This window comes from Microchirus variegatus, assembly GCF_963457635.1.
Source record: "Microchirus variegatus genome assembly, chromosome: 2".
Lineage (NCBI taxonomy): Eukaryota > Metazoa > Chordata > Actinopteri > Pleuronectiformes > Soleidae > Microchirus > Microchirus variegatus.
In genome coordinates, this window is record NC_139803.1 from 25,291,913 (window position 1) to 25,305,990 (window position 14,078).

General features: G+C 38.2%; 1 protein-coding gene across 1 annotated transcript in view; it reads right to left on the minus strand.

Annotated features, from left to right (window-relative positions):
• The window catches only part of LOC310940873 (phospholipid-transporting ATPase ABCA1), a gene marked incomplete at both ends in the record, with an annotated part of 116,674 nt that overhangs the window by 60,143 nt on the left and 42,453 nt on the right, over window positions 1–14,078 (minus strand). The window contains 8 exons of the mRNA XM_083905909.1: window positions 2,149–2,276; window positions 5,544–5,683; window positions 6,284–6,319; window positions 6,496–6,589; window positions 6,985–7,038; window positions 8,556–8,758; window positions 10,627–10,696; window positions 12,287–12,516. Coding sequence (XP_083762035.1) covers window positions 2,149–2,276; window positions 5,544–5,683; window positions 6,284–6,319; window positions 6,496–6,589; window positions 6,985–7,038; window positions 8,556–8,758; window positions 10,627–10,696; window positions 12,287–12,516 — 955 coding nt within the window. The remainder of the gene's footprint in view (window positions 1–2,148; window positions 2,277–5,543; window positions 5,684–6,283; window positions 6,320–6,495; window positions 6,590–6,984; window positions 7,039–8,555; window positions 8,759–10,626; window positions 10,697–12,286; window positions 12,517–14,078) is intronic.

A 14,078-nucleotide genomic window follows, 5' to 3' on the forward strand; every position in this document is an offset into this window, starting at 1 on the left:
TTGTATGTTACAGCCCTGAGGAAAGGGGCTAACGGTTGCATTTAAATGTTTTTACGCTCCTGAATTTGACATCTCCCCACCTCCACTCAATCAAAATAAATATATAAAATAAAATACAAAATATACAATATAATTATTAAAAAGAAAACAAGATCAAAAATGACATTTAAAAGTTAGGGGGAACAAAAAGTCCAGAAAAGTTTATTCGGTGTTATGAATTATTTCTAGATTCTAGCTTCTGCATCACTGGAGAAAAAAAGAAGCCTGCCAAAAGTAAGAGCCCTCAGTAAGCTGCATGTTTAAGCATATTATGTGCCTTATATGAGAGGGCAAAACTCAAAGTCCAGGAGAAGTAGCCAATTACTATTATTATGCTAGGCTACAACGACTCTACAATTTCATTTTAAAAATTAACACAGCATTGAAACTATTTATCACTATGTGAATGGCAAATAGATATTGATAATAATAAATCACTTTATTTGCCTTTGCTAATGGCGTTGTGTGCCTATTAAAAAAAGTATCACATACAAAAGGTGTAGTGTTTTGCTAAGAGTCTACATTAAAGGTCACAGGTAATTGTCTCTTGACCTTTTTAATGTAAAAAGTATTTGCACTGAAGGGGGATAATATTAAATACATTAAACATGCAAGTTTGATGAACAACAACAACACTGTCATCATAAAAAAACCTGCCAGTGTGAAGATTAGCATGATTGTGTGGACGGATGTTAATGATGCGTATTACATCATACAAGACTCCCAGCAGTAAACTGTGAATGTGGAGAAATGCTACCAGTATGAATTGTTTGTGTGAGGTTTCAGAAGTACAATCGATAAACAGCAGTGCATTTTACCATTGCCGTTTACTGTAAAGAGCAAATAACCCAGCTTGAAAAAAGCTTCACACCTGTGTTATCTGTATCTCCTTTTCAATCATTCAGTGGAAGGTAGCTAAAGATGTGCCTTTTCACCGATTAATGTCTGCAATGCTCAATGACAACATTTGAAGCTGCAGCCAAGGAAAGGACAGACTGATGACCTCAGTGCAAAACTCTCTTGGCAATTGAACACGAGCAGGACAGTGACTTTTGTTTTTCTTTGATTTTCCTGTTCCTTTAGTTGAACTATTTTTTTGCAGGGTTGCAATATATTGTTCATTTACACTGGTTTAAAAATGCATCATGCCGCCTCTACCTCTGATAACAGTAAACAAACTGCAGCAGGATTCCTCCCTGAAAAAAATAGTGACAGTGAATACAAACACCAACAGATTAAAACAGTGTATGAGCCCATATCAGTCAGCACAATAGGAGATATTAAAATACAGGAACATTTCTGTTGTAGACATTGAAAAGTAAATAGAAATTATGTGGTGAACTCAACTGCAAGGTTTTCCATGTATTATGAGACACCAAGAAAAAGCGTTTTTATACAGTGAACAATAAATAAACTAAGCTGAACCTTGTCGGATTCTCTGGAGAGAAAAAAACATTACAGTGTTGGCCGGTAGTACTCAAGATATTCTTTTCAGCAGAGAGAATACCAAACGCAACTACCAACTACAGTCTTACACTATTTTGCATTATAGGATATACATAGCCATATGCGTGTGAGTATGATGGCTTTAAGAAATAATGAGACTTAAATGTATTTGATTTGTTCAATTTAACCCGCAGTTTTTTTTCTGAAGCTTCTTCTGCCACAGAGGAAATCAATTCTTACGTGAAAAAATCTGATCATGGTGCCTCCTGACTTTTCTGTAGAAATGAAACTGTCAAAACAGCCAAGAATCTCATCTGTCAAAGATGATGAGCTCAAGACTGAAGTCTGAAAAATGATAACTGTCAGTCAGAATAAGGAATTAATAAAAAAATGTGGTCACTCATGAATCTCGGAGGGATTGCTAAACCAGTGATTACTTGATAATTGTATTTGTTTTTCTGTAACAACAACACCTGTTTTATTCTTTTATAAATATTGTAATGATACTGATCCAAAATGATGAGAAAATGTCCACCGCCATAGACAGGGCAACACCTAAGCCCTCCAGGAAGCGAAGGCAAATCCTGGGATTTTAAATTAGTATTAGTATGTTTTATTCAGACATTGCACAAATTCTTCCATCTTCCATTTTCATAGGAATACCTGTAAAATGTGGTTTGAGGCAATCCATACATCCAGGGCTGCAGCTCCAAACTGGGATATTCAGCGAAAGGTGGGACGATGAGCGAGAAGATCAGGGACAGGCACACAAACACAGGGGGCAGGATCACCTTGAACAGAAGAGTTTTCAGTCAAAATACTGGATTTAAAACTCCATGCTTTGTCAAACATGTTTAATTTTACAAAATTTGTTTGACATTACAAAGTGGAATGTGAAAGAGAAAACATTTAATCTAAGGTACCATGGTTATTTGATTAAACCCATAACTATTCAGCTTCAAATTAAAAGTCTGTTGACACACAGCAAAACGGACTTAATCTTTAATTGTGCATCAGCATGTGCAGTCAAACAAATATAATGCTATTATTGTTCCAAAAAACAATATTCTGTGCGACTGTGATACAAATACACAATCATGTGTGGTAACCACAAACACACAAGATTCACTGTGCGATCCGTTTCCTCACTCCCCTCCCTGAGTCTCTACACTGTCATTACGTGCTACAAAATGAGTGATGTAATAAACAATAAAGCAGGACCACTGCGATAATGTGCGCACATTAATATGCTCCCCACCAACTTGTTTGGGCTCTTCTGCATGCTTTATGAGTTTGATTAAACACTTCCAACACCACCAGCACCATCTGGCCACTCAGATATAATTAGTTTCTTGCTATTCTCTTGTCTTTTGCATGTGCGAGTGTGTGTGTGTGTGTTTTTTTAAACCAGACACTGCTGTACACCTCCTACCACCCCTTCACCCCAGCCCCAATCCTCTTTATTCCGATATGTAATTCTCTTTTCATTTCATTGTTGGGGCTGACAAAAAGGTCAGTGGGAAAATACGGAAGGTATCTTAAATGTTTAATCACTTTTAGGTTGGAGCATATTGTGTGGTTAGTGTGAGGTTTGCGTACATTTGATTAATTGCAGACCATTCAATTTGCAAGGCCAATTCAAGATTCTACAACTGGAAAAACTAAATTTGCTGCACAGCCATTAAAATGTGCTTGGTAGAAAGATAAAGAGCAGCAGTGAGACTGAAAAGCTTAATGACAGGCTGCATAAGAAAGAACTATTCTTTTTTTCCCCCCTCACTGCAGACGCACTGTTTTTCGCTCTCTCTCTCTCAACAGTAATTGCAGGTGACAGCTGGTACTTGTTCCATTGAGAGAGATCTGCAAAAAACAGGGAGAAGTCATTATGCTCACAAAGCCAAAGCACTCCCCATGAACAATGCATGAGTTTATGGCATTCTGAAGTTTAGCAGGGATTTAAAGTAGAGGATTGGCTTTTATGCGGAAAGGGTATAAGCAAAAACCCTTTCCTGTGATGTCAAATAACTCATAAGATTTTGTTTCCTCAATAAACACGTCTGTTGATCCAATTTTGTTTGTGAATGACGGCATTATTGCTGCATCTTGTGTTTAAGTGGATAATAGCATCAGGTTGGAAATTGCATTGACACAATATATGGAAAAAAGTATTGAATTAAGGTGTTTCAATCAGGCTTTGGGTTGGCCCCTTAACTACAATGAAGGGCAATCACTTCAGCATAACAAGACATTTTGGACAATGCTATGCTTCCAACTTTGTGGCAACAGTTTTTTTTAAGACACGATTGTGCCCCAGTGCACAAAGCAAGGTATATAAAGACAGGGTTTGACAATTTTGGTGTGGAAGAACTTGACTGGCCAATGCAGAGCCCTGACCTCAACCTTTTGGGATGAACTGGAACACTGCCTGACCTCATAAATGCTCCACAGAATGTTCCTGTTGCCTGTTCTTTGTGCATTCATTCAGACAAAATAAACAGTGACTAAAGCTATTATTTCCAATAGTAGATGAATTATAGTCACACAATTTTACTTCTATACTGTGTAACAAAGGAGCACAAAAACAATGGAAATATTCTGGATTACAGAAAGCTTAGTACTTACAGCAAGGCTGTTGGAGCTTGAACAGGGTATTGTAGTAAGTGTGAGCCATTCACATCATTTACAGCGACGTTACCAATAGCTGCGTTGCTGACATTGCCGAGAGTTGCCTGTCCTCAACTTTCATCCCCATAAATCACCTCTTTTGTGCAACATGCCATAATCTCTTTTATATTCCCCTAACTGCTTGTATTTGGAGAGATTACCTCACCACACAATCATATCTGCTGACAATGGGAGCTGTTGACATGATGCGGGGGGGGGGGGGACTTTTAGTCAAAGGAATAAAAGAGGAGGAGGCAGGAGCTGTGTGTATCCTGATACATACACACTCACACACTTATCTTTCCATCCTATTCCACGTTCACTCTAAAGGAACGTCCGAGATTGACAGTGACTAATGGGGATTGGTACTGCAGCAAATTACAAGAACAGCCCATACACCTCACAGAGGTGAAACATTCCCTCTTGCTCTCTCAACACTGAGCTGGGACTCTCATCTTATGCTATTAGGAAAATTCATGACAGCTGTCATAACTGGTGGCATTACATGATATTTACATACACTATGAATTTAGATGGGAGGTGGTTGGTTGGTGTCAACACAATTTAAGTTTTAAGGGGGGGGGGGGGGGGGGTTACTTGTGAAACTGAATTTGACGTGTGTAAATTATGCCTGTTTATTGCATTTGACTTTCTGAATTATGTTCTACAGGAACAAAATAATCTAGACAAACACTTAATAGGCTAATAGCAGTCTGTCATTTCTGTAATTGTCGTGCGATCACGTTTAATACAGGAGCTAATGGAAAGACATGATTAGCAAGTAAAATGAAAGAAAAACAAATCATGAGTGTCACTTTTCCTTTTTCACAGGGACCAGGTGAAATCACTGGTACTACAACTGAAGCCGGCAACGTAATTGACTTTTATATATATTGACTGAAGTGTAAACAATGTTATGACAGCAATGTGACAAGAAAAAAGGTAAAACAAACAAAAAAGGAAAAATAAAGAGAACAAATCTGCTCCCAGAAGCAGCAGTAATAAACACACCATTGTGACATCTTTAGCCTCGTTTATATCCCAGGTTTTTCTCTGCAATAACTCAGGGCATCCTTTGGGAGGCAAAGGTGATTATTGTGTATGTGTACAGTTTATTGACGTCATGTTGCATCATTCTGGCTGCTGCTCTTCACATTTTTCAAACTGTAATGCACTTTCACACTGCTTCCAGTCGATTATGAATTTGAATTCCCTATCCAGTGACTCTTATCAAGATGGATGATGTGATCTGGAATTGTCTTATTCTGTCACATGTGTCATTAAGTGATTTTGAAAGACAAACTTGAATTTTATACAATTTTACTTTAATAGTCCTATGCAACTCTCCTATTGACACCCTTTAATTCATCAATATGACAGACTGACGTCATTACCTGGGCAATGAGTCCCTTGCGGCTGCGGCGGGCATGGTGGAAGCGCTTGATAAAGAGCGCGAGGAACTGCTTCCTGATCAGCTCCCAACCAGTGATGACCATGGATCCCTTCCCATTGACACTGGTGTTCCTCTTTATGTCTGGAGTGGACATAAACTCAGTGGTTATTTATCATCTATGCATTTCAGCGCCCGCTAATGGGCTGATCAATTATAACGTAAGTGTTAAACCTGCTCATTCTTCAGTGTTTTTTAAACATATCATGACACACCGTGACAAACGGCATTTGGATGCGACGGGGGGAAAAAGGTGACAAACAAGGGATTTGTAGACACTTAGTTTTATGTCTCACACTCTCAGTGAATACTGAAAATTGGAGCACTATATTTTCTCAGTCGTCATTAAAGTAATAAAACATGGTCTGATTGAAAACCATTTTCATGATGAAAGGCACTGTATGAAAGTGAATGTCTTTTATACGAGCAAAATTGAATAGGTGACAAGTTAAGTCAGATAAACCTGTATGGATTGGAGGAAAATTATATAAGAAATTGCTTCTTGTGAAGATGGAGCTCTAGTTTATGCCCTCTTTTTTAAAAGGGCTACTGAAGTGAAATTGTTAAATTAAAGTTGAACTAAATCAAGCTAATTATTAAAGAATAAAGGGTGTGTAGAAAAACAGACATTTGCAGCTATAATAAAACTAAGAGTCTGTAATAAAAAAGAAATGGAGCACCTACCTTCAACTTGACTTGTAAATCTTTCCTTTAATTCTACTTAAAAGCAGAAAGGAACAAAGAATCAAGCAGGAAAAACAGCTCAATGCTATTTAAAATACAGTAACACCAATTTAGTTTGGTGAAAAGTTAACTTTCTGCACTACTGAATTAATTCAAAGTAGTTTAGTTGAGATTTCTTTATTACAAAAGGAAAACTAGGAGATACTTGCCACTCATTCCTGACACTCGCTCTGATGTGTACATGCTGGAGATGCTGTTCCTCTTGGATTTGCGGGAGCTTCTTTTGCAGTCGCTCAAAAACAGCTCCTCTGTTGCTAAGGGAAAACAAATAAGATATGTTGTTTTGGCCTGACCTAATTTAAGGTTATAAATAACAATAAGAATAGCTACCTGCCCTACAGAATGCCATATTATTTCTGTAAAAGCATAGACCCAGGTGTTTCAAGAATGTGAGAAAAAAAAACAACCCACAGTTTTAAACTGAAAAGTGAGGTTGTTCTGTGATGTATACCAACAAAATAAAGACGCTTGTTATTTCCACTAAGGTCAAACAATGACCAGTGAGAAAACCCAATATCATTTTGTAATGTTATGTGTATACACAGAAGAAATCAAGCAACACCTGCAACTCAAACATGATGGTGATAATTATGACAAGAAGAGATGTGTGCATTTTTTTTTGTATCAGCCATCGTTATCACCTTACTTTTTATTTCAGCATCCACTCCAGTTTCTTCTGCCACTTTAAGAAATATCTGTGAAAATAAATGAATTCTGAGTTTAAAATCTTTACGACAGCTACAATTTGCATCCTCACATAATCATGTGCACAAGCTAGGGAATGAATGCAAACCAGTGATGCTACAGTGAATGTGTTTCGTTTAAGCTGCCGTCATAGATCAAAGTTGACATACTTCGGTCAAGTTTCAGCATATAATCAGATTAGGGTTGTGCACTGAGGTTTTAACCTTTACTTGAGCATGTGCCAACTGGCCTCTCAGAGAGAAGCACCCGCCTCGACTGCATTTGTTGGGTCATGTGTCAAAATCCATACACATCTCTATTTGTAAAAAATGTAGAAGAGACGTTTCTGTGAGACTTAATGTGCTGAATAAATATAATAATAATACATTGAAAAATAAATGTTTTCTTAAACATTTCAAACAATTCAAGGGTAAAGATACATGAGGAAGCTATTCAATACGCTGACATCAAGTGACGATCGTCTAAAGTCTACTATTCACATTGGGTGAAATACCTTTGCTGTGTCTCAGTTTTAGATATTCTGACATAATTATTCACATTGTTCTCAGGCTGTGAGTGTCTGAGTCATGCTACAGTTACAAGGAGTTGCTCACTTTTATGATCCATGTGTTGACTGTGTGACAAACATACTGTTAAATAGTGTTTGACAGTGGCACTGTTTTTTTAATGGTCAAAAACCTCCTAGTTGCTGCAAACGAGCCGATCGAAATCTCTCCTCACTGAAGCTCTCGTCAGCCACGCTGTTTCAGACCGAAATCTCACCCCCAGAAGACATAAACAGAGATCCCAAAGAGACTCAGGCCTATTAACTAATTAATTAACTAATGAATTGTTTTGTCTTATAATTTGCAATGGTGTATGTTGTGTAGCACAAGCAGCAATGCCGTGTTTACATTTACACTCTACAGATGCTGGGTGCTTTGGAAAAAGAAAAGTCAGCAAAGAAAATGTAATTAAAAATAATTCTGCAATCAATGCATCTCAGCAGATTATTTGCTGTAATTGCAGTTTCTCTCCAAGTCCCAAAGTTCATACCTGTTGGATCAATATTGAAGACGTTGATCAAGAATAACTCATCATTCATGATATGTGATATATGAGCTCATGCAACACTGAGCAATGATAATCAGCTACTGGTCGTGTAAAAGATGCAGTCGTAGCCTAATTGGCATGACCCAGGTTGGTTTGGATTGCTAATATACCATCTCCAGTGGAATGCTTTCTCTCCATTTAAGTTTCTGCTATTCATGTTATTCTATATAACTTAGAAAAAGCGCAAACTGCAATCTAAGTGGGTTTATCTGTAGGACATCCCACAAAGACTGGACACACAGTAGACATTTTAACTTTTAAAAGAAGGATTAATTAACAATGACTACTTTACACCATGAAGAGTGAAATAAGTAACTTCTGCAGTGCACTGTGTGTACATATAGGCCAGCTTGCTTCCTTTCTCTTGTGTGCACATTTCTCTCTAGTAGAGGTGTCATTCCCACGCTGAATGTACCTCTTCCAGTGTGGTGTCAGAGATGCCGTAGCTGGTCAGTCCAAGGTCAGCCAAGGCCAGGTCGAGCTCTTTGAAGAGCTGAGCAAAGGTCCCATCTCTGGCTCCTCCATAAGGCAGTATGTAGGTGATCTCTTGACCAATGCTCTCCAAGAAGACTGCCTCAGGGACATGACTGTGCAAAAGCTGACCCACAGCTGTCAAGTCTGCCAGACAGATAAAAAGGACACCCAATAAACAAAATTATTGTACACACACACACACGCACGCACACACGCATGCACGCACGCACACAGCAGATTTTTGTGGAAAATTCTCTCCGTTTACGTCTATTTTATCAAATAGCTGAGTATTTTAGGAACCATGCACACTACTGCCTGCAAATGAATGTACTGTAAATGACAGCAGCTTTCAAATATTAACTTCTTCATTACTACTGCTGGGGATCCCAACATAATTCACCTGATGCTCTAACCTTTAAACATAGCCAAACACATCTGTGGATATAATACTTGTGCTTCATCTATTCGGAAGCCAAGTCTTAGCAAGAATCAATCTGGACAGTGTTGCAGAATACAGCACATCCATTATCGATCCACAAGCCTCTCATACATAATTACTGCAGCTAAACAACCAATGGCTCTGTGCTTTATGGAGAAGTAAATGGATCTACTTCACATATCAGACTGAATTATTTGAGAAAATGTTGGTGTGTGTGTGTGGTAATAAAGCGAAATGTGCCGTCACTGGTGGGAATATGATTACTTGGGGCTTCTTAAGCTTATATGTAGACATTATGTACAGTTATTTTTGAAAGAATGATTGATTCTGATTTATATTCCATGTATAATATAACCTGGACTTTTCTTCTCATCATGTCTTTCATGAACACGTTTGTTTATGTGATCGAGGTCAAGAATGATAAAGGAAAAGACAAGAAACGAGAATCATCTATTGAACATCGTATGTAAACATTACATCTGTTCTTCCTCTTCTATTTCTAAATGAAATGTTAAATTCTATTTGATAAATTTGACACATTATACTGTGTAAACATCACATCTATCAAATAGTCAAATTGTTTTGTTTTTGTAATTTAATGTAATTTAATGTAATTTAATTTAATTTAATTTAATTTAATTTAATTTAATTTAATTTAATTTAATTTAATTTAATTTAATTTTATTTTATTTAATCAAACATTTAATTAATTAAAATGGCTATTGTGTGTTATAGGAGTAATTTTATTCAGCGATAAACACTGATTATCAGAAATAATGGGAGTCATTTTTTTCCTCATGGTTCAAATCATATGACTTATTCTTCTTTCATTGATGACATTTAAGAAACCCAAATTGTGGAAATCGACGTACCCTCCACTAAAGTCTGGGATATTGTTTTGAAAATGGAAGAGACAGAGGCTATAGATGAAAGAATTAACTTAGAAAAACACAAATTATGAGTTAAAGACAGACGAGGCTCAACTGTAATTGTAATTGACTATTGTTTGTGGTTTTTTGTTCAGAAAAGACACACCTCTCCAAAAACACACTGCTAAGAATAATTAGTGATCAAAATCTTTCCTTTGGATTTATTGATTTCCCATTATCTGAAATATGATGTTCAAATGCCCATTATTTCCCTTCCTGTTTTTTTTTTTTTTTTTTAATGCACAAACACTCCAATGCTCTCCATCAGAACAACGCTGACTCTCTCTCTCTCGCGCGTTTCAGGTATTTTACTCTAAAGTGCACTCTGCTAATAGTTCTCAAGGCAGCGGCCAGCTACTTTGGTGCCTGTAGATCTCATATTGAAGAAGTGGAACTAAAATAATCTAGCTCATGAGTCTTCAGCACACTAGAACTATTTTAAGACTGTTAATGGTGACCTTTTCTGTATAGGAAGTTTTCATACATTCTTGTCATGTTTTAAAGAAGGCCAAGTTGCCTACATTACTGCATAACTTTATTCAACTTAGTATCATACACTTTAAAATCCTGATATCTTTTAAGAGCACAATACATGTGTATGGTGTAAATCTGAAAATTGCAGTTAAGGCAAAGAGACTCTCTACCTGTGGGATCTGAGTTGTCCCAGGTTTGGCTGCCAATGCCTTGATCTGGGCTGGTCCTGCTGTCTTTCTCCTGTTAATCAGAAATGGATTAGAAAGACTTTATCAGTTACCACTTGGGAGACAATCAGAGCCTCTTCAACAATACCTGCACCTATCTGTCTGTCCGTCTGTCTGTGACGGGCATATCTCGCATGGCCCGATGGTGTGCATCCTTGATTTTCACATTTTTGGAGGAATTTATATTTTTGCTGATTTATCACACTACACCAAGCAGGCAGCGGCTTATCAGCAGCAGCTGCGCTGTCTGGAGCGGGAAGGTGGGAGTGAAGAGGCTGTCCTCACGTTGGGTGAGATATTTTCACACGGTTCACCGCAGAACATAGCCGTTACGTACTGAAACGACGAAGTCAGTGACCATTCACGTATATGCAAGCACATATTTATTTTTCATTAGCATGCTACTACTTTGCCGCTAACTTGCCGAACCTGTTTCTAAAGGTAAGCTAGCGGGGCTACGATTAGCATTAGCGTAGGGATAACATAATACAAAAACTGTGCAACCTCATTAGCTGTTGTGACGGTCAGCCTTTACGTTCCTTCATCATGCATTACCATAACTGAAAAATCTTCTTCAGCTCCCGCTATAGGAATTTATACTTCCTATGGGCACTGCAGTAGTTACAGTAATCCAAAAATACAACAGGTGAATCCAACTTTGTCCAGCCCATTTCTTTGTTTTGACTATGCAACAGCAAAATTTGCCACCGATTTACACAGTTGTCATCCTGGAAAGGATACACTATTCTTCCTCACCCACAAAGGTGTTTGCGTGTTTATTTATTTCGAAGAAATGACTTTGCTCACCTCAATGAGCCTGCAGACTAATGGTAATTGCTCTAGTCCTGCTGGCATCAGTGCATCTTGTTCATTTGCTCCTATTGATTAAAACTAAGTGTGCGAGGAACCACTGGCGAGCAAAAGTGAGAATCACCCCTCTCCCCGGTGACAATTAGTATCATCCAGCACGTAGGCGTTTGCCAATTCTCATGCTGGGAGAAGACTAAACACAGATCATTACAGGGGGAGGGTGGTAAGAGAGAAGGAGAACACTCAGGAAAGCAAGAGGGAGCCATGTTCAATAATAGACTAAAAAGAGGTTACTGTTGTGTCAAAGGAGCTTGCAGCTGAAGTTCTTTTGTTGATGTGTGGTGTCAAAAAGACTGATCCCCTACCAATTACAGCAAAATTATGATAAGATATTTTAATAAAAAACGAGAAGTCAACTGTGTGGTCAGGCAGGGGTTCTAATCACCAAAGTCTGAGGATAATTAGTGCACACAGCCAGTGCTGTCTGTCAACCATACACTGTTGGCATATCCTTGAGGATAAAACATTACGACAGTGACTTTTGATAACTTTATCTGCGGAATATTAATATATGCTAATATTAAAAACCCCTCGACACATTGAGCCACACAATTTAATTCTAGTGTTGTCATGAATAGTGGCCCGGTACATGAATCCCAGCATGTGCTTTTTGTGTTTTTGTTTCCCCCTTGTTCTACTTTCCATTCTTTTGATTTGTCTTTGAAGTGGATGGAAAAAAACAAAAATGATATCAGACGCATGAACTGCTTATCAGATGAAATCTTATTATGACAGTATCTGTTCGTACCTCTATGGCCCGACCATGTATGATACCATTACGCTGAGCAGCCATCTTTTCAGTCCCATCACGAACCAGAGTTAGGTAGTAGCCACTTCCAAAACATTTCTTCAAGAAGAGCGAGGAGCCACAGCAACGCATCTTGCCATGGGAGATGATGGCAATGCGATCGCCTAAAATGTCTGCCTCATCCATGTGGTGCGTAGACAAAATGATGGTGCGACCTGAAAGTGAGATGGAGAGAAAGAGAGAGACACACAATCGAAATGTGAAATGAAAAACACTTTATTTCTGCAGCATCTTTCTCGTTCGTCCTTGTTTGAGTTGACAACTGTCAAAGCTTGACATGAGAAAAATGCCACATATTAAAAAAACTCATGTAATCAAACCAGTTTCATTCTCTAGTATCCGCCTCAGTACTCACTTTTCACTCTACTATCACACGGCAACAAAGCAAACTCCACAAGACAGTGTGGGTGTGATTCCCGAGACAAAATTAAAAATCATGACAAAGGCCACCCTAAACCTACTTGCCAGCATTTCTGTGTGATCACACATTATTTCTGTGGCCCCATTTTCAGTGCTGCGGTTCCTCGGATTTGAGATGCATCAAGCTGAGCACAATTGCAGTGACAACTTCAATATGCATTGCAAGGTTATTCACAGGTGTTCTAATCCCTTTCTATCAAGCTGCATCAGATAACACATATTAATTATCACATAGCCCTGAAATCAAAATAGGACTGGATCTGGAGAGAAGACACAGCATGGTCACATCTCCATAAAGCTGACTTGAAAGCAGTATCACAGAGTACTTCTCATCCAATAATGTTTTGTTTAACAGAGATTATTTTATCGACTACAGTACATTTTTGTTCATCGACAAAGAAATCTCTTAAATGTTAGTGACTTTGAAAAGACTGCATTATTTGAAGATGTATAAAAACATTTATAGAATAAATTAAACATTGTAGCCATGCCAGAGGCTCTGCTGGAAGCTCCACAGATGGTTGCTCTGCTCTGATAGTGCACCACTTTGCACACTTTTATCATCCGTTTAATGGCTTGCTATGAAGTTTACCACAACTAATGACATTCATGATTCCCTCAGGATGAACTTTGTTGACAGTTGAAATCTTCTTTTAGTAACACCACCAGGAAAAGTCTATACTTGTGAGTAAATTCAGTAGCACACTGTATACTCAGCGTTTTCACAGTGAGTACCAGATCAAAGCTTCTCCCAACAGAGATGACAGGTTGGCTATATCATGCATATTAATCTGAAAACATGATAAGTAGATACATTCTCAGTAATAAAGTGACTGGGAGGAGTTTTCAGTCATTCTTCCCTGGATAAGCGAGGGTTTAGTGCAGAACTGTGCTGAGAATGGCAGCTTTTTTTTTTTTTTTTTTTTCTTTAAATGCACTGAGCTGGATAAATTTGTATCTTTGCAGGTCGTATTATCCAGGGGACAATGACATACTCGGAGGTCATTAACTGCAGCCATTTTGCTTGGCCAACTATTTCAGCTCTCTCTCTCCCACACTCCTCTTACCCTCCCATCCCTGTCTCTTGTTTTGCTCTGCCACCAGCTGAGCTGCTTAATCCGTTTCTTCACTGTTAAGTATTGCCGCCTTATGCTATGCCAAACAAGTCTGGATCTACATATATTCAAACTCAACAAAATGCCCAAGTTGAATGAATGCCACAGCCCAGTCAATTTAGCATATGGAGGAAAAGGCTATGCTTATGCATGGGGGTGGGTAGAGGAGATTGCTCGAGCTT